General features: G+C 42.4%; 1 protein-coding gene across 6 annotated transcripts in view; it reads right to left on the bottom strand.

The window, feature by feature from the left end:
• Positions 1 to 1,624: 1,624 nt before the first annotated feature.
• Positions 1,625 to 20,389, bottom strand: part of LOC119808869 (general transcription factor IIH subunit 2) — a 101,621-nt gene continuing 82,856 nt past the window's right edge. For 4 of the 6 annotated variants that reach the window (XM_038321367.1, XM_038321370.1, XM_038321368.1 and 1 more), the window contains 5 exons: positions 15,137 to 15,304; positions 13,803 to 13,955; positions 13,424 to 13,510; positions 10,951 to 11,115; positions 1,625 to 3,142 (listed from right to left, as the gene is read on the bottom strand). In XM_038321367.1, the coding sequence (XP_038177295.1) occupies positions 2,778 to 3,142; positions 10,951 to 11,115; positions 13,424 to 13,510; positions 13,803 to 13,955; positions 15,137 to 15,304 (938 nt within the window). In that variant the 3' untranslated portion in view covers positions 1,625 to 2,777. Of the gene's footprint in view, positions 3,143 to 10,950; positions 11,116 to 13,423; positions 13,511 to 13,802; positions 14,304 to 15,136; positions 15,305 to 20,389 lie in introns of those variants that run through there. The other 2 variants (XM_038321373.2, XM_038321371.2) reach the window with 2 other exon arrangements.

Below are 20,389 nucleotides of genomic sequence, written 5' to 3'. Positions count from 1 at the left end.
TGTGGCTATGCATGTGTTGTCAGGATTCATGCAAATGCCTTTCCATCCCCATGGTCCTATGGCTACATATATGTTGTCAATACTCAGTCAAATGCCTTGTCAGCCCCAGGGTCTTGTGGCTACACATGGGTTTTCATTACTCAGGCAAATGGTTAGTCAGCCCTAGGGTCCAATGTCTGGCTATACATGTGTTGTCAGGAAGCAGGCAAATGCCTACCCAGCCCCAGGGTCCTATGGCTTCCTATGTTTTGTCAGGACTTGGGGAAATATCTAGCCAGTCCGAGTCCTATATCTATTTATGTTTTGTCAGGACTCAGGCAAATGTTTAGCCAGCTCCAGGGTCCTATGGTTACACATGTGTTGTAAGGACTTAGGCAAATGCCTAGCCAGCCCCAGGGTCCTGAGGCTACCTATGTTGTCAGGATTCAGGCAAGGGCATAGCTAACTCCTGAGTCCTATGGCTACCTATGTGTTGTCAGGACTGGAGCAAATACCTAGCCAGCCCAAGGGTCCTATGGCTACACATGTGTTTTCAGGACTCACACAAATGTTTAGCCATCCCCAGGGTCCTGTGGCTACACATGTGTTGTCAGTACCCAGGCAAATGTTTAACCGGCCACAGGGTCCTAAATCTATGTACGTGTTGTCAGTACTCAGGCAAATGTTTAGCCAGCCCCAGGGTCCTATGGCTACACAATGTGTTTTCAGGACTCAGGCAAATACCTAGCCAGCCCCAGGGCCCTATGGCTACACATGTATTATCAGGACTCAGGCAAATGCCTAGCCAGCCTTTGGGCCCTGTTGCTACATGAAATTGCATGGGCATGAGTGAGAAGGAAACATGGAACACACAACAAACCCACATAGGAGTTTATTAGAGGAGGTGCATACAGGCCTGGGGAATTGGTGTGCAGAGAGAGAGAGAGAGAAGATGGCACATCCAGCTTTTAAAACATGCCTAGCGCAGGTGCACAGGGGCTTGAGTGGCTATGTCATATGCAGAATGACAGGCTCAAGCATGCACGTAAGGGTTTAGCTGAGTCATACATGCATGGAACCACACATTAAATAGAATTAATTAATAGAATTAAAAGTAAAAATACTTCCCAAATCACTACCCAGATATAACCAAAGATTTAAAAATATAAAAAGCTGTTTGGAAATAATATTTTTCCAGGTTTATTGAGCTATAACAGACAAATTAAAAGCACATGATATCTAAGTTGAACCAATACAAGTACAGACATGAGATTCTTATAAACATGAAATGATAAATCACTATCATAGTCAAGTTAACAGACCCATAAAATCCTTAATGTATTTATAACTATTGTTTTAAAAATCCCAATATTTAGGAAGCAGAGACAGGCAGAGTTCTGTGAGTTCCAGGTAGGCCTAGTCTATGTATTCAGTTCCATGTCATTAAAAGTTACACAGTGAGCCGGGCGATGGTGGCGCACGCCTTTAATCCCAGCACTCGGGAGGTAGAGGCAGGCGGATCTCTGTGAGTTCGAGACCAGCCTGGTCTACAAGAGCTAGTTCCAGGACAGGCTCTAAAGCCACAGAGAAACCCTGTCTCGAAAAACCAAAAAAAAAAAAAAAAAAAAGTTACATAGTGACATAGTGAAACCCTGTCTCAAAACAACAAAAAGAAAAAAGAAAGAAAAGCTTAAGCCCATTACAGTACATGTAAAACACTCAAAAGTCTCTGGAACAAACGCAGTTTTCTCTAAGTCCAATGTCTTCCTCATGTTGGCCATGGATGAGAGATGGTGTAAGCAAGCAAGGCCACACCGAGGCTGGTGAGTGCACAGAAGACAACATCTCTGGAAAGAGTCATCTGCATCCTGTGGTAAAGTCAACTTCTGCTTCATCGTGTGTGGGACTGATTCATCCTTAAACTGACCGTTTCTTACCTCCATCAAATACTCCATCCACGTAGTGACTTTTACACAGATCATGTTCCTTTCCCCATTCTTTCCTGTTGACCTTGACAATGGAGGGTTCTAGGAATGAACTTGACTAGCTCTAGTCTTCAGACACACGGATCATACAAGGATTGCCAAGGTCTGCTTGTCATAGCTCAGTGGGGCCCTGCAGACTTTCAATAGACAGGAGGACCATACAAGGACTGCGTATCATAGTGCATCATATGTTCAGTGATGAATATGCAAGCTTTAAAAAATATCAGCTTACATAGCTAATGAATATCCTTTAATATGAGTTATGCCTTAGGATTTGAGACAGGATCTTCCTGTATAACCAAGGCTGGCCTGAACCTCATGATTCTCCCACCTCAGTCTCCCAAAAAGTGAAAGTAGGCAGAGGCTGTTTGTTCCTGGCCACCCAGACCCAAAATAATCATACAGAAACTATATTAATTACAACACTGCTTGGCCAATCACTTAAGCATATCGCTAGCTGGCTCTTATATCTGAAATTAACCATTTCCATTATTTGTATTTGACTACAGGGATTGTAGTTTACTGGTAAGGTTCCCAGGCATGTGTTTCCTTCTGCAGCTACATGGTGTCTCTCTGACACTGCCTTCTTTTCTCCTCTATCTCTGCTTAGAGTTCCAGCCTTGCTCTATTCTGCACTGCAATAGGCTGGAAGCAGCTTCTTTATTAACCAATGGTAATAAAACATATTCACAGCATACAGAGGGGAATCCCACATCATATGAAAGCACAGGTGTGTACCACCATACTCAACAAGAGTAAAATGTAGTAGGATATTGGGTGTTTAGAACTGCCAGTAGCCTTCAGCTCCATCTTCTACTTCTGGATGACAGGAGAGAAGGGCACTATCCACTTCCAGAGGATAGTCAAGCATTTGGACTGAGGGTGTCTTTCCTTCACAGCATTAATCACCCTGAGATCCTCTTCATCCAGGAGCCAACTGAGCATCTCCAGCCTGGTGAGGCTGGGCAGTCGGGACACACACTGACTCAGAGCCTTGACAGTGGTGGCCTGAACTTGGATGCGTTCTGGGAGACTCCTGCAGATACTCAGCACTTTCAAGTTTGGCAGGTTGTCCAGGGTTTGGAAGAAATTTCTGTACCCTTCCTCTGTGATCTTGTGATTCATTGAAAGATTTAAGTTCTCAAGTTTCTGGAAACCTCCACCAGTCGCTCCCTTGGCTGGAAAACAAAACATTCATGAAAACAAAATCCTAAGGACTTCAATAATGGTGACACGTTATTGGTACCACTCCCACACCCGACGACGAAAGTGGGACATTCTGAACACGATGTCTTAGAGGCTGTTCTTAGAAAGCACTAAAGAGCTGCTTGGTTGACAGGGAACCACCTGGTCAAACCACAAGCAGTTTGGAGGAAGCAGAATTTGGGGAGCTGAGCACAGAACTCTGGCTGTCAGGGCAATGTGGGCTTCTCTTCTGGTCTCACAGAGGACATAGTCAGGCCAGGGCACAGCTGTGGAACAGGTTACAGCATAGGAGACTGAGAAACTGTGCCAACAGCGTCTCCCTTTCTGCAGAGAAGGGAAGGTGACAGTCTTAAAAGCTGTCCTCTCGTTGGCTACTTCTGTGCCCTCCACCAATGCCCAGAAGAGACTCCCTGGTTACAGAGAGCACGGGCTTTGAAGGAAATGGAGCCAAACACATGGTGAGTTCTCAGTCACCAGGAACCTGGGCCTCTGGAGTGAAGATCTAGTCCAGCTGCCACCCACTTCCTCCTAATAAGGGAAAGTCAGGGAATATTTCACCCAGAATCAAGTAGGAGCTCAATTTGAAGACACAGGCCCTGAGAAAGTGTCTCCACTGTGTGCTGAACAGGGACTTCTGTGGTCGTCAGGAGTTATTCCCACTCCATGTATGAAGACTCTTCCAGAAGCACTAGAGGAAAGCTCGGGCCACCCCAATCCATGGCCTGTTGTCCCCTGGTTTCCTTTATTCTCCATATTGCACTGATATTGCACTGTACACTTATCTGATTCTATGGTGTGTAAGTGCTGTCTCCTAGCTTTGAGTTTAAACACTGTCCAGGAGTAACCTGTCAGCTGTGCATCAAAAGATGGACACCATTGCCACAGTGAGATGGTCAGCAGGTAAAGCATCTTCTAGGCAAACTGATGACCTGAGTTTGATCCGTGGACCCACATTGTAGAAGAGAACCAAGAAATCTGACCTCTATATACTGCCATAGCACATTCTCTCTCTCTCTCTCTCTCTCTCTCTCTCTCTCTCTCTCTCTCTCTCTCTCTCTCTCTCTCTCTCTCTCTCTCCCTCTATTCCTCCCTCCCTTCCTCCCTCCGTCTCTCCCTTCCTCCCCCCTCCCTCCCACCTATCTCAGTAGGGAAACAAAAATCAGGCAAACAAACAAACAAACAATGGTTTTAAGAGTCTTATTAAGGTAGGCATTTTTTTAAAAAAAATTATCTCTAGGGATGGTAGTACATATGTTTAATCCCAGCACTCAGGAGGCAGAAGCGAGCAGATCGCTGTGAGTTCAAGGTTAGCCTAGTCTACAAAGAGAATACCAGGATAGCCAAAGTTACAGAGAAAAATCTGTCTCAAAAATAATTTCTAATTTTATGTTTATGGATATTTTGCCTGTACCCTATCTTAAGGGCACCACGAACGTGCCTATTGTCCACAGAGGTCAGAAGAGGGCGACAAATCCCTGGAGCTGGAGTTACAGGTGGCTGGGAGCAGCAGCTGCATGGGTGCTGAGAATCAAATCCAAGTCCTCCGGAAGAGCAGCCAGTACTCTTATCTGTTGAGCCATATGTCCAGATCCAAAAATTAAGTGTTTCATATTAGGTTAACAGATATTTATTGACTTCCTACCATGTGTTAGGCAACCAGTGCTGGGTTCTGCGAGGGAAAGAAATCTGCTCGAGTGTGAGAGAGTGTGAGAGAATGTGAGAGGGCCTGGGATTATTGACTCCCAAATCTATGTGAGATTCAATTGCTACAAAGGTTTTGACATAGCATACTGGAAAAAAGATTTTTAAAAAAAATAGCAATTTAGGGGCTGGAGAGATGGCTCAGAGGTTAAGAGCACTGACTGTTCTTCCAGAGGTCCTGACTTCAATTCCCAGTAACCACATGGTGGCTTACAGCCATCTGTAATGAGATCTGATGCCCTCTTCAGGCCAGCAAGCATACAGACAGACAGAACACTGTATACATAATAAATAAAATAAATCTTTAAAAAAATATCAATTTATATTAAACAGTGATGAAAGAAGCTATAAAATCCAATGTTGTACAAATTTGTTTGTTTGTTTGTTTGTTTGTTTGTTTTTTCAAGACAGGGTTTCTCTGTAGCTTTGGAACCTGTCCTGGAACTAGCTCTTGTAGACCAGGCTGGCCTCAAACTCACAAAGATCTGCCTGTCTCTGCCTCCCGAGTGCTGGGATTAAAGGTGTGTACCTCCACTTCCTGGCTTAATGTTGTACAAATCTTAAGGAGAGAAAAATGCAGCTTTTATAAAAAGGTCTTAAATCCAACACACATACACACACACACACACACACACACACACACACACACACACACACACACAGTGGTTATTTTGTACACAGGGTGTCTTGAAGCCAGGGTGACTTTGAACTCTTGGTCTTTTTCCTCAGCCTCCCAGAACTGGGATTCCAGACATAATCACTTGCACACCTGGCTAAATTATTTTGTTTTGATTTCAGACAGGGTCTCACTATGCTGCCTTGGATATCCTAGAACTTGCTGTGTAGATCAGGTTGCTAATATGGGACAGAAAAAAAATTAAGGACTATTTTATTGCCACTAATCTCATAATATTTTGGTTTTATTTTGAATCTTTAACAACTTTTCTTAGGCATAAATATTATGTCAATATTTATAAGATTAATATATAGGTATTTAAAGTTTTTGTCATGATGTTAATGGTTATGTAGAATACTAACTAATTCTAGAAAAAGACTTCATTTAGCTTCCTTTGCATGATTTCAGATCTGAGTATCAGTTTTCTGCAGTGAACCATGACCATACCTAACAGTGACCTTTGAAGTCTCCAAATAAGGATGGGGCCCCACAACAATGATTCCTCCAGGACTATGATAACACCGCTAAGTTGAAAAACACCACCTAAAGATAGGCTTTTCAAGGTGGCTAGCTGAGATGATTCAGCCTCACAGACTACTCTAGCCAGGACTTGAGACAAGCCCTGCACTTTCCCATTGCGCAGAGACTGAACAACAAATGATATAGCTATCTCTCCCAGGACTTGACAATTAACCCAAATTTTTCTTTTCAGGATCCCCTAAAGATGCCATTGCCCCCAGACAGCAGGAAGTAAATTTAAGAACACCATGCCCACATTCCCAAGAGGTGGTGTGGGTAGTTTTTGGTCTTTTATTAGGTTATGGATATTTGTCATTGTTTAGGGGAATTGGTAACAAGCTGTTATTGGTAAAAAAGGAAATTAAATTCAAAGTTCTTGCTTTGAAGAGAAAAAAGTGGATATAGATATGACAGACTCAACGAGTAGGCTATTGAATCTACTCTAAAAAGAAAAAAGGGAAGATGTGAATATAATATAAAAAGGTACATTATTGAATCTACTCTTAAAAGCAACTACTAGTTTTAAATGTTTTACATTGGCTCGGACTTTTGTAGACTGTATATAAATTTTGTATATTTGTTGGGGGCTATGGGCCCTCAGACCCTGAACTTCCTATGACCCCTTGCCTCCTGGAGTAAACAACTGGTTTTCCTCTGCTTGCAGCTGCTCTGAGCAAGAGACCCTCAGGAGTTCCTGATAACTGTGGGGTGGTTTCTGGTGGGCTTGCAGCTGAAAAATCCTGAGAGCTAGGGCATGGCCATTAGTCAAGGAGAGCTGACTATAAGCTGCCCTGGGACACAATAAAATTGGCATTCTTGTTTCAGGAGTGACCCATGTCTCTGTGTGTTTTTTAATCCCAAGACCCTTGCCCAATCGCAGTTCCAGGTGGTGCAGGCGCCATATATATTGATACAAATTTGAGATTAATTTTGTTAGAACATACTATACATACATTTCTATTCTTTTTTTTAAGATTTATTTATTATGTATACAACATTCTGCCTCGATGTATGCCTGCACGCCAGAGGAGGGCGCCAGATCTCAGTACAGATGGTTGTGAGCCACCATGTGGTTGCTGGGAATTGAACTCAGTACCTCTGGAAGAGCAGCCAGTGCTCTTAACCTTTGAGCCATCTCTCCAGCCCTACATTTCTATTCTTGTCCAAGGTATTGTACATATATAATTCATTTAACAATGTGATACAAATTTCTAGTCCTTGAAAATTACTATTACCAACTGCTTGGGATAATAAGAAAATGTAGTTTAGTGGGTAATCGCCTATTACAATTTAACTTGTAGTCACATTAGGTAAGCTTTCAAGGTCAAACAAAAATATGTTTTAGATAAACAGGTCATCTTCAAACACTTCAAAGATCTACAGAATATGACATTTACACTGTTCTAATAACAAAGGCTCTTTTTTATGATTATGAGACATGTCTGTTCCTGGCAGCACCAATGTACTTCAGAGAAGATGATAGGCATCAAAGAAATTCCGCATGGAGTTTACTTTCTCCTTTTTTTGTTTGTTTGTTTTCTGTTTTTTTGAGACAAAGTTTCTCTATAGCTTTGGAAGTGTGTCCTGGAACTAGCTCTTGTAGATCAGGCTGGCCTTGAACTCACAGAGATTCACCTGTCTCTGCCCCCTGAGCACTGGAATTAAAGGCATGCACCACCACCACCCGACTATGGAGTTTACTTTCTTTCTTTTTTTTAAGTATTTGTTTTTTATTTTATGTATATGGTGTTGCATCTGCATGGACACCTACAAGCCAGAAGAGGGCATCAGATATCACCATAGATGGTTGTGAGTCACCATGTGGTTGCTGAGAATTGAACTCAGATCTTCTGGAAGATAAGCCAGTGCTCTTAACCACTAAACCAGCTCTCCAGCCCCTAGAGTTTACTTTCTTAGTGCAAAAGTAGGTCACTGGGCAAGAAAGTGTCCTTACCTTGACTGGCTGAGAGTATGCTGTCCTAACTATGCAAGCAAGGCATAAAAGAGAATGATAGCCAAATATTATCAAGACAAGGCTAGACAGCCCTTCAGAATATCTGCTTCACGGAAAAGTCTGTCAAATATTCTATACCCATAGGTAAAAAAAGACGGATGCCCCAACATCGCAGAGGAACTCTGGGTGACTGTCCAGGCAGCCAGATGTTTCTATCATTTCTCACATATTTTGAAAGTCGCTTACTTGCACTTCCTGTTTACTCAGTTAATAGTATTTCCTTTTCAGGTCTTTGAGGTAGCTGAAGACTAGATAATTAAAGTTTTCCTTGCATACCAGACTCAGAAAACAATCTCACCAAAGAGGTGTAAAGTATAAAAGATTAAGAGACATAAAAGATAATTTGATAATATAAATTTGAATAGAAAGTGAATTAGGTACAATCTTTTGGACTTATCAAGATAGGATATATATGGAGTATTTTCTCTTAATTTATCAAATGCAAATGGACTAGACGTTGTTGATATATTTATTGCCTATATATATTATATAAAGTTTTTTTAATTCTTATATATAGTTTTCCTTATATTAGTTATAGCCTTCTTTTCTATTTCAGACAAAAAGTGGAAATATAGTGGTATATTATGTGTGTTTTAATAAATAAAGCTTGCCTGAAGATTAGAGGGCAAAGAAGACAGACTAGTCAGCCATAGAGGCCAGGCAGTAGTGGCACACACCTTTAATCCCAGCAGCCACACTAGTCAGCCATAGAGGCCGGGTGGTGGTGGTACATGCCTTTAATCCCAGCACTAGAGAAGAATATGAGATGGAAGGAGACAGGAGTCAGGCTCAGTCTCTGTCTAGGATTCATGGAGACAGGACCACCCATTTTGTTCTGAGGTAGAAGTAAGAGCCAGTGGCTGGAATCTTTGTTTTTCTGATCGTCATCTTGAACCCCAATATCTGTCTATGGGCTTTTATTATCAGTGCTACCAGGCTTCCCGGGAACACACAGAGATCTGCCTTCCTCTCCAATGCTGGGACTGAACTCATACACTACTATTTCCTGCCTACACTGCATTTTCAAAATCTAACCACTAACTGTACAGGCAACCTTAAATGGTGCGGCATAGATAGGTGAAAAGTAAAAGGAAGTAGAAAGACATGGAAAGGGTTCAGGACACCCATGCTAATTTACAGAAAGCGGGAGTAAGGCAAGAGTCGCACCACAAGTAAAGAGCTGGTCTACCAGAAAGATCTCACAGCCCTGCATGTGCTGTGCACCCAGCTTGGAGACAGAAAGACAAACTAGAACTATAAGGAAGTTAGACAAGGTAACAGAGTTTAATTGATTGACTGACTGATTGACTGATTGATTGATTGATTGAATGACTTTTTGTGGTAGTTGGGATTGAACTCAGGACCTCACACAATCTAAATGAGTACTGCTAAGCTGCATCTCATGCCCCACAGCTGGTGACTTAGACACACCCTCTGGGATTAATCACAGCATGAAGAATGGAACCTCCCACAAAGGGAAGAATGCCCTTAGCTCCTCCTTTAAGGGTTCATCATGTGGGGCAGGTAAGGGACCTGGCCAGGAGACAACACTTAGGAGGATGGGGTCACCTTAAGACAACAAGCTTTTCTTCCCAGAATTCCTAGAGCAGGGCCTACAAGCCAAGCCTCCATTAGGTTTGGTGGGGTCTGCCTAGCTTTCTGAAATCCATATCAAAAAGGGGCAAATTTTCTTTCTCCTAATTCTGTCTTTTTCTTTCGGATGCTGGTCAATCTGAAAGATCCTCCTCAGCTAAAGCTTTGGGTTTTCTTACCCACGAGAACCATCAGTGTCTAATGTAAGGGATGGACAACACCTTCTGCAGCCAGAATGTGAAGCAACTTCTGTGGAGGGAGAAAACGGACACAACACCACGGAGATCTTTGCTCCTTTGCTGATTTGTCTGTGCTCAATGTCTCATGTGACCCAGCCTAACCTTAAACCAGGAAATTCTTGAGCCTCCCAAATGTTGAATTGCAAGCATATGATAGAACTAACCAAAAGTGTGGTTTTATTCAGTCTATGTGAGGTATCTCAGAAACTCCACCCCTAGAAATGACTAAACACGTACATTGTATGAGAATGTTCTTAGAAGCATTCACAGAAACCAACGTTAGAAACAACTCACGTGTCCACTGAACGGACACACAGAGTGCAGACATGGTCAGGAAATGGAGTAATGACACAGTGAAATAAACGTCCTCTGTTCACATGTGTTACTATGAATATAAAGCACAGACACATTTTCAGACAACACGGACAGCGCCTATGGCATAGGATCCCCTTACATGAAAAGTCTCGTGGCTAATGGATCTCTGGGGAAGGAGAGCAGTGCAGGGTCATCTGTGGAGGAACTGGGGGCGCAGTGGACAATGACCACAGACTGGGCATCTGGGCTCGGGTGAAGGTCTGGGTCAGCATCTGACTGACCCTGCACTTACTGGATAACAACATTTTCAGCAATGTGAACAGGAAAATGGATCCAGTTCTACGCTCCAGCGTGTTGCACTTTGTTTACATATTGTCAATATTCAGTTGACCAACAGCATCTGCCAGGTGCCTGAAACACCAGGTGTCAGAGCACAGATTTACTGGTCCAGTGTGTGTGTGTGTGTGTGTGTGTGTTCAATTCCGAACACTAGAAAACTAAACCACAGGTGGATGGCTTCTATACCCCCTCAAAAAAAAGAGGCTGTTGACCTTGCCAGTCCGACCAGGATGAACCTGAGGCTGGAGGACACGAGAGGAAACACTGGTTGTGGACATGAGGAACAGTTTGGAAGACTTTCCCATCCTAGACGTTTGCCGCAGACAGCTCCAATGATGCCACTGCTTCCACACAGGGGAAACCCTTTCCCGGAGGGAAACTCACCGATTTCCATCACACTGTCGTCATCCAAGGTGTGGTGAAAGACAAGAACTCGGAGACGCTGAAGCTGCAGACACCGCCGGACAATCAGTCTGGCCACTTGCTGGATCCCGTCCCCAGTGGGAAGGAGCAGTTCCTCCAGGTTCCTGAGAGAACCCAGAGCCTGGGCTGTGGGAGACACCACAAAGCCATCCTCAGCAGCTGTCCCATCGTGAGCAGCTATGACCTGGACATCTTCAGTCTAGAGCCCCACCCTCCTGGTCACTTCCTCTCCATGGAAAAGAGAAGGGGTCAGCACACAGCTGTTCCTGCTGCTCTCTGCAGCTGGCTCCTCCACCCTCCCTAACCTGTCTCTCAACACAAGTCCAGGCTGTCTCCTTTTCTGCTCTCTCTTAATTGCGGCCTCCACTGCAGGTCACTCTCCTAGCTGCACAGTGTCTTCAGCCCCCTCCCCTGCCATCCTGCCTCCTGCCATCACTCTGAGGACATCCACCCTCCTCACTAAAGCATGGTCCACCACTCTGACAGCCTTCCACCCCTCATCCAATCTTCCTTAGCGTGTACTCTGTAGATCACATGATCACTCAGTCTCTACTTCTGTGGCCTCACAGAAACTAATTAGAAGACTAATATGAAGTAATATTCCAGATTAATCTTTGGCTTTCCCAAAATCTGTGTAGCCCTGGCTATCCTGAAACTCTCTTTGTACACCAGGCTGGCCTGAAACTCTTCACCTACTGTTGCCTCTCAAGTACTGGGATTAAAGACATTCACCACTACTGCCTGGTTGGTTAGTAAATTTATTTCTTTTATTTTTATCTCATGTGCATTGGTGTTTTCCTGCATGTATGCCCCTGTGAGGTGTTGGGTCCCCTGGACCTGGAGACACAGACAGTTGTGAAATGTTATGTGGGTGTTGGAAATTGAACCCCCAGATCCTCTGGAATTTCAGTCAGTGTTCTTAACCACTGAGCCGTCTCTCCAGCCCACATAAGCTAATAAATTTTAAAAAGGAGGAAATATCTTCATGAGATAGGGGCAGCTCTCAGACTGGACACAGGAATCTGGACACTTGCCTCCTCCTGATTGGGTCTGGTGCACCCTGGGGTTTGGCCTTTCCCTGGGGTGCTCATCCTCCCTGTTCTTTTCTGTTTATATTCATTTACTTAGGTAAGATTTGCGTTTGGTGGATGGGCACCCACGTGTCACAGCATTGTGGAGTCAAAGGACAACTTACAGGAGCTGCTTCTCTTTTTCCATCATGTGAGCCCCAGGGATCTAACTTTGGTCTTTGGACTTGATGTGACACATTTACCAGCTGAGCCGTCTGGCTGCCCCACCCTCCCTTTCAATGCTTGTAAATTCTTTCTTCAGTAGTGAGGAGACCTGGCTCTCATTACACTCCATGTCTGATTGCACAATACTGTGTGATACATGCTAGTCACCCTGTTCCCTGATCCTGTCCCTGCTACTTGAGCACATTGAATTATGTATCCACTGTCCCCACAAACAAAAGACATGCAGGGACACATAGCATGTGCACGTGCGGACATACATACACATGTTGTCTCTACAGAAATGGAGAGAAAGAAGCAAGAAGACATCCGGGCTCTCGTAACACACAGTAAAGGCTGAGCAGAGCTGTGAAGTTAGGGCTCTGTATCCACAGCAACCATGTCCCCTCTTTTTAACCTTTTAGAGTGTTTCCCATAAACACTATTTTCACAATCATTTCTTCCTTCCTTCCTTTTTTTTTTTTTTTCCTTTTTTCCCCTGTGTTTTGGTTTTTGGAAACAGGTTTTTTTGATTGGCTCTGGCTTTCCTTTTACTTGCTCTGTACCCTATGATGGCTTCAAACTCAGAGATCTTGTTGCCTCTTCCTTTGGTGAAAATGAGGAACAAATGAATTGGCACAGTGCTATCATGACCAAATTCTCTCCTAAGAAGCTAGTGAGTCTGAGAACATTGCATTTAACGAGATCAAGTGTAAGGATGTGTGGGACCCACAGTAATGGCATCTGGGGGTGATTCTGAGCATCACTATTGTGTCCTCCCAAGGACCAGCATGGCTGGTACAGCAAACCCTCTGTATCAGCAGATTCCACCAACCACTGGTTTAATTTTTAAAAATCGTGTCTGTGCCAAACATGTACGGACATTTTCCCTCCATCATTATTCTCAGAACAACACAGAGTAACACCTGTTTACATAGCATTTACATTACATTAGCCACTGTAAGCAGTTGAGAGATGGATTAAAGTATATGGAGGACATGTGGAGTCATGGGCAAACACTGCACCATTTTATACCACAAAGTGGAGGATCTTCTAGTGTTCACATCAGCAGAGGTCCTGGACCCAGCTGCCGTGGATGTCAAGGGATAGCTGTACACAGCTCGCTTTGTTGTGGGTTCACTGAAGGAGGACGAGGAGGGAGGATAAAGAACACTTTAAGAAACACTGTTTTATAAACTTACCAAACTTTTCTGATGTTTCCTTATCTGGAAAATATTGACATGTAAGATTTAATATCTTCAGTGAAACAAAATTTGGCAAAATAGTGACTAGGAAAGGGAAAATAAATTTAGTTAGTTCAGATACGTTTCCTGTGTCATGGAGGAATACTGTGAAAATAAGAGCATCTCAAAGTGATGAAGGTGATGTGATATTCCGACTGAATTACTATGACTAGGCACAGGGAATGTTTACATTGTAGACACAGATCACTTCACTGCTGGGAAAGCCTCACTGAAGTCACTGCTGTCACGGTTTCTCTGGCATCAGTTGCATCTGAACTCTAGAGTATTTAATGACTGTACACAGGAGCATCTGAAGTCAACACTGTATAGTTCTTACCAAATGGCATGGTTTCAAAGCATGGTCCGGAAAACTCAATCTCTCTGAGTTTCTTGCAGGAAGCAAGTGCAGTCATGAGAGACTCAAAACCGGAAAAGAAAGTATCTTTCAGACGGAAAACATGAAGATTTGGAGAGTTCTGAATCAATTTAACTGGAAAAGATGAAGGATTTTCAGAAATTAGAGGTTACAATTCCTATCCAAACTGGCTTCTCAATCCATCATCCCAGCCACACCAATTAAACAGGCAGTGACGCGGTGATCCAGTGCTCAGGCCACAGTGGGCGTGTGCTCAGCTTCTGCAGCCGACTGGAGAGCAGATGACCTGGGCGAGTTCCTGGCCCTCTCTGGGTCAGTTTTCTCCTCTCCATATTTCACCTGCAGCATCAGCACCCTGGTGTGTCTGTGTTTGCACACTGCCCTGACACCATATGGATCTGTGGGATTGATGTCATCAGGCCTGGCAGCAAGTACCTTTTTCTGCTGATCAATCTTCCCAACCTGCAAAATATTTTTGTTTGTTTCTTTTGTTTATTTTCAGATAAGGTCTCAAATTGTATCTCTGGTAGACTGAAAATAACTTCACTTATGGAAATAAACTGGCTTTGATGTGATATTAATCCTCCTGCCTCAGCCTCCCAAATTCTGGGGCTACAGGCATGAACTCCCATGCTTCACTCTGGTCCCATTTTTACATTTCTTTAGCACTCAGTGTTCAGGGTTTTCCAAATTAAGGATCTGATGGTGCCTGAGTCATTTGCTAAGTGACATCTTCTAGAAAGATGGCTGCACAGCTGTCCACCAACAGGAGCCTGGGATGGAGGGAAATGGAGAAAAGAACCAGGTGACTCCATGTCAGATTTCCTTCTCCATCAGCAGGCAGATCTGCAACTAAAACAACAGCAAAAAAAAGAACCCCACAAACTGCCGTGGAGAGGAAGTATGTTGGGAGTTTAAAGCTCAGGCCGTGGACTCAAATCTTCTCTTCTGAGGATGCATTTCCTCAGCTGGACAAACCTGAGCAGTCGCTGACCTCAATTTCCCTGTTGGAAACCAGCAATAATCATTGTGCTTCCTTTCACAAGGGGATGAGAGGGAGTCAGCATTTGTGAGGAGCTCAGGACAGTCACAGTCGTGTCAAGTCCTCGGGGTTACAAGTGAATGTCTGCCCCTTCATGAGGAAGAGCGCTGTTCCTGCACCTTCCCCAGGACACGGTTCATGATGTCAGGACCACAGATGTTTTAGCTAGTGATGATTTAATGATTCTAACAATTATTAGCTAAGGAGCTTTCCAGCTGAAACACGACCTGGGAGATCCAGGCACCATCCTTACCCAGTTTGGAGATGTCAGACTCTGTGGAAGTTTCGATGGATAACTTCTCCATGTGGTTGAGGTTTGGTAAATCTCCAGGGATGACTGAAAGCACATCCGGTTTGCCAGTTAATCTCACAGAGAGTTCTTTCAGGTTCGGGAACCTGTCCAAGTTAGTGAAGAGTTGATCTGGAAAGCAGCACACAATTCTCATCACTCAAGAGTACCAAGTGGGAGTTCTCAACTGTGCTTTGATTTTTAGATCATTTCATAAGAAAACTTTTCAGAGATTTTAACATTAAGAAGCACATCCATGAAGATCCTGCATCTGCTGGTCATATATAGAGGAATGCCTGTGATGTTCTCTAGACTCACAAAATAAATGAAAGAGCTCTCCAACCAACTGTGTGGGAACAACTGGTTTTGCACATGCAAAAGAATACAATTGGATTCCAACATATATAAAAATGTAACTCAGAGGGCTGGAGAGATGGCTTAGTGGTTAGGAGCACTGCCTCCTCTTCTAAAGGTCCTGAGTTCATTTCCCAGCAACCACATGGTGGCTCACAACCATCTGTAATAAGATCTGGTGCCCTCTTCTGGCCTGAAGGCATGCTTGCAGGCAGAATGCTGTATACATAATAATAAAACATTTTTTTTAAAAAAATGTAACTCAGAACCTCTCTACCAAACCATATGCTGCATATCCTTTTCCAATGTCAAGTACCAAGTAAGTCTGACATCTCCCTTCCACTCACCCATTTCTAACGCCCTAGATCTAGCCTGGGTTCCACATCCAAATCATGGCCCTAGTCTATCCACTCCTGCCTGTGGCACTACCAACATCCAGGCTTATGCCATGACCCACTCTGCCTTTTTCCCCGCCCCCAACCTTCAAGCCACTCACACACCACATCAAACTTCTCTAGCAGGCCAGGTCCTACACATCTTCCTCGAGGTTCTAGCTAGGTGAGTTTGCCTGATGCTCCCATCCTCACACCCACCCCAACTCTCACACACACTCCCAGCTCCAGTCTTGGACCAGATAGAGCATCTTCCATACCAACCCAGTCCTGGATCCACATGAGCCATATCCAACCAACATCAGGCTCGATTCAATCCACATAGCCTGTTATATCAGACACAAAACTAACAAAAGACAGTTCATCACGAAGATATGAACACTGAAAGATCAAGACAGTAGTCTCTGACTGCCAAATCTACCATCCTGTAGAAATGAGATTGACCTGGATGAACCCCAGGACACAGAAGTTATAAGAACAACCATAAACTTCACCAAGAAGTTTATGGAGAATTTGAGAAGTTTTAAAGACTATATTTTTATGATGACACCTCTTAAAGATGACACAGCTCAATGATCTTAAAAAGAAAGACCATAAACACCTGAGTAATACCTAAGAAAACAGAAACGTAAGGCTAAGAGAATAATGAGGATAATCCAGGATTTGAAAAATAAAATTCAATAAAGAGGAACACTGATGAGAACTCAAGTTAATGTATATGAAATTGAAAAACACAATAACTGAACTAGAAAACTCAATGGAAAAACTTACAAGTAAAATGAATCAAGTAGCACTTATAATTTGAGGACTTGAAGATGAAGTAAAGGATCTAGATGAAAGAAGCTAAGAATATGTGGAGAAAATAAAAACAGAAAAGAAACATACAGGAAATGTGGGACACCAAGAAAAGACCAACCTTTTTAATTAGGATTAGGATTAGATGAGAAAGAAGAATTCCAGATGAATGGTATAGATTAGCTCTCCAACAAGATCACAGAAGGAAACTTCCCAGCTAAGAAAAGATACAAGAATCACAGAGAACACCAAATATAGAGAATCAGAAAAGAAACTCTTCATGGCATAACATAATTAAAACATTAAGTATACATAGCCAGGAGGTGGTGCACACCTTTAATCTCAGCACCTGGGACGCAGAGTCAGGCAGATCTTTGTGAGTTTGAGACCAGCCTGGTCTACAAAGTGAGTTCCAGGACAACCAGAACTGTTACATAGAGAAACCCTGTCTTTAAAAATAAAACAAAAAAGAAAAAAATGTTAAATATACAGAAAAAAAGAGAAGATATTGAAAGCATCAAGAGAAAAAACACAAGTCACATATAAAGACCCATAATAATAACAGTTGATTTCTCATTGGAAGTTTTGAATGGCAGAAGATCCTGGTGCAATGATTCCCAAGTCTTAAAAAAACACATCCAACCTAGACTAATGAGCAAAACTGATGTGGGATTCCCCTCTGTGTTCTGTGAGTACCATTAATGAATTAAAAAAAAAAAAACCTGCCTTGGTCTGTCGATAGGGCAGAACTTAGGTAGGAAGGGAAGAATGGGCTGAATACTGGGAGGAAGAAGGGTGGAGTCAGAGAGAGACACCATGGATATTCCGCCTGAGACAGACACTGGGAACATTACCTGATAAGATACTGCCACGTGGCAATATACAGATTTTTAGAAATGGGTTAAATTAAGATGTAAGCGTTAGCCAATAAGAAGCTAGAGCTGATGGGCCTAGCAGTGACTTAATGAGCATAGTTTCTGTGTGATTATTTCGGTTCTGAGTGGCCAGGATGAACAAGAGGCTCCTTGAAACAAATTGACACCCATGTGGCCAACTAAATCCACGTAAAACTTGAGGTGGCTTGAAAAGAAATTCTAGACAAAAAAAAAAAAGAGTTTAATGCAGCTTCTTGCTGTTTGCTGGCAGCTTGCCACAACTCCTTTAAGAGAGATTTTTCTGATTCAGCCATATAAGTGGGTCATACTTTTGGATAAATGTACATAGACTTGGAAGAGAGATGAAAAAGAGTATAGAGAGTCATAATGTTAAGATTAAAAGGAGTAAAGGAAAATAAGCCACATAAACATGGAAATACACAGAGAATCTGTATTATTTATATTACTGTATATTGTGTATATTATCTTTGAATTTTTTGACTGTGAATGAGCTAAGTAGAGAGAAACATTTTATTTTATGGGCTGCTAAGCTAAACCAGCATATATATTATAAAGGGATCATGACTTCCAAATTTGGATCTAAGGATATGTTGCTTTGGAAAAGAGGTTATTCTTTTGTTTACACAGAAGTTGAGAACCTGTGGATTTCTTCCAGTCCAATATGGTTTCATGGAACAAGATCCCCTGAAAGGTTGCTGTGAACACCCCCACAGAGAAAATACTTTGCCCAATAAACAGCAGGAAGACATCTGAACAAAACTATGCCCATATTCCCAAATATTGTTTATAAATGTTTGTTTACATTTAAAGGGGGATATGCTATAGAGATTTGCATTGCTATGGAACTTGGTTTATTGATACAAATTTAAGGACAATCTTGTTATATGTTTATTTCTGTTCTTGATTAAGGTATTGTGTTTGTGTAGTTTATTTAAAAATGTAATGTATACTTAAGAAATACAGGTTAATAGATAGTCATCTATAATAGTCAAGATTATAGTAATGTTAGTTAGGTTTTCTAGATATTTAGAGATATATTTCAGTTAGATATTTTTCAAATCTTTCAGAGAATTTCAGAATAAGGCATTTAAAATATTTTAATAACATAGGACTTTTATGAAAATTAGACAAATCTGCTCTTGGCAGCACCAATTACTTCAAGAGGAAGATGGGCATCGAAATAGCTCCTTATGGAGTTTTTTAGATGAACTGGGCATGCAGGATCCACAGAGAAATGACTGCTGGACTTGCCTAAAGGTGAGAAGATACTTTAGGGTTCAAGCTTCACGAAAGAGTCTGCAAGACATTCTGCAGGATAGAGTAGAAAATGACTGGCAAACTGCCAATATAGGCAGACCTGCCTTTGAAATTTCCTGAATTGAAGCGTGGCAGTCGGATGGCAATGGGAAATAATCAAAACCAGCCTTAATTAATCAGCTTTAATAAAGGAAGGAAATGGGGTAAGCTTACAGAGCCAAGGTTCCAGCGAAGAGCAGGGAAACCAGAAGGAGGAGCTTTCCAAAACCTGGTTCTTTTTAAAGGTATTTCCCTCCCCCCCCCCACCCTGGAGCGGCCACGCCCCTCAGACAAGGGATTGGTCAGCCTCCCCAACATTGAATCATGGAAAAGTCTGTTGGATACTATGGGCCTGTAGGCTGAAGATGGATGACCCAATGGTACAGAAAAACTTTGGGTAAATGTCCAGGCAGCAAGATGTCTCTGTCATTTCTAGAGTTTTGGAAGTTGCTTACAATGCATTCCTGTTTACTTAGGTAATATTATATCCTTCTGGAGTCTTTCATGGAGTTGAAGAATAGATAGATAGTTATAGTTTTCCTTAGTTATGATATAAATATAAAGTAAATATAAATATTGTATCTGTAATTCTTGCTTGATAACTGTTTTTTATATGTAATTTTACTATGCTAAAGTTAAAGCCTTCCTTTTTGTTTAAACAGAAAAGGGAAGGTAATATGAGAGTCCCCTCTGTGTGCTATGATTACCATTAATAAATAAAGAAACTGCCTTGTCCTGTTGATAGGGTAGAATTTAGGTAGGAAAGGAGGACTGGACTGAATTCTGGGAAAGAGAAGGGAGGAGTCAGAGAGAGACGCTATGGATCCTCTGCCTGAGACAGACACTGGGAACATTACCCAGCAAGCCACTGCCATGTGGCAATATACAGATTAATAGAAATGGGTTAAATTAAGATGTAAGAGTTAGCCAATAAGAAGCTAGAGCTAATGGGCCAAGCAGTGATTTAATAAATGTAGTTTCTGTGTGATTATTTCAGTTCTGGCTGGCTGGACTGAACAAGCAGCTCCTTGCAACACAAAACTATCTGCTGTAGTTGAGTAGGAAAACATTTTCCATGATATAAGCAGCCTAAAAATTATAACCAGCAAACTAGACCTAAATAGAACAAGGAGGCAATATTTCAGGCAGAAGACAGGGATAAGCACAGCTAAGAACATGGGAAGAAACTTGAAGATACAATTAATAAACTACAAAGTACAACTGAGAACACAAACAACACCAGAACGCAAAAACACAGTGACTGAGGTCAACACACACACTTCAATAATAACTTCAACACACACTTCAAATTTTAATGGCCCAATTCTCCAACTGAATGATGCAGACTGACTGAATGGGTCAAGAAATAAAATCCTACAGGGCGGTGGTGGTGAACACTTTTCATTCCAGCACTCAGGAGTCAGAGGCAGACTGATCTTTGTGAGTTGAAGGCCAGCCTGTTGACAGAGTGAGTTCAGGAGATT

Source organism: Arvicola amphibius, chromosome 3, assembly GCF_903992535.2.
Source record: "Arvicola amphibius chromosome 3, mArvAmp1.2, whole genome shotgun sequence".
NCBI classification, from domain to species: domain Eukaryota; kingdom Metazoa; phylum Chordata; class Mammalia; order Rodentia; family Cricetidae; genus Arvicola; species Arvicola amphibius.
Note: the sequence above shows the minus strand (reverse complement) of the source record. Positions and strands in the feature narration are given on the sequence as shown.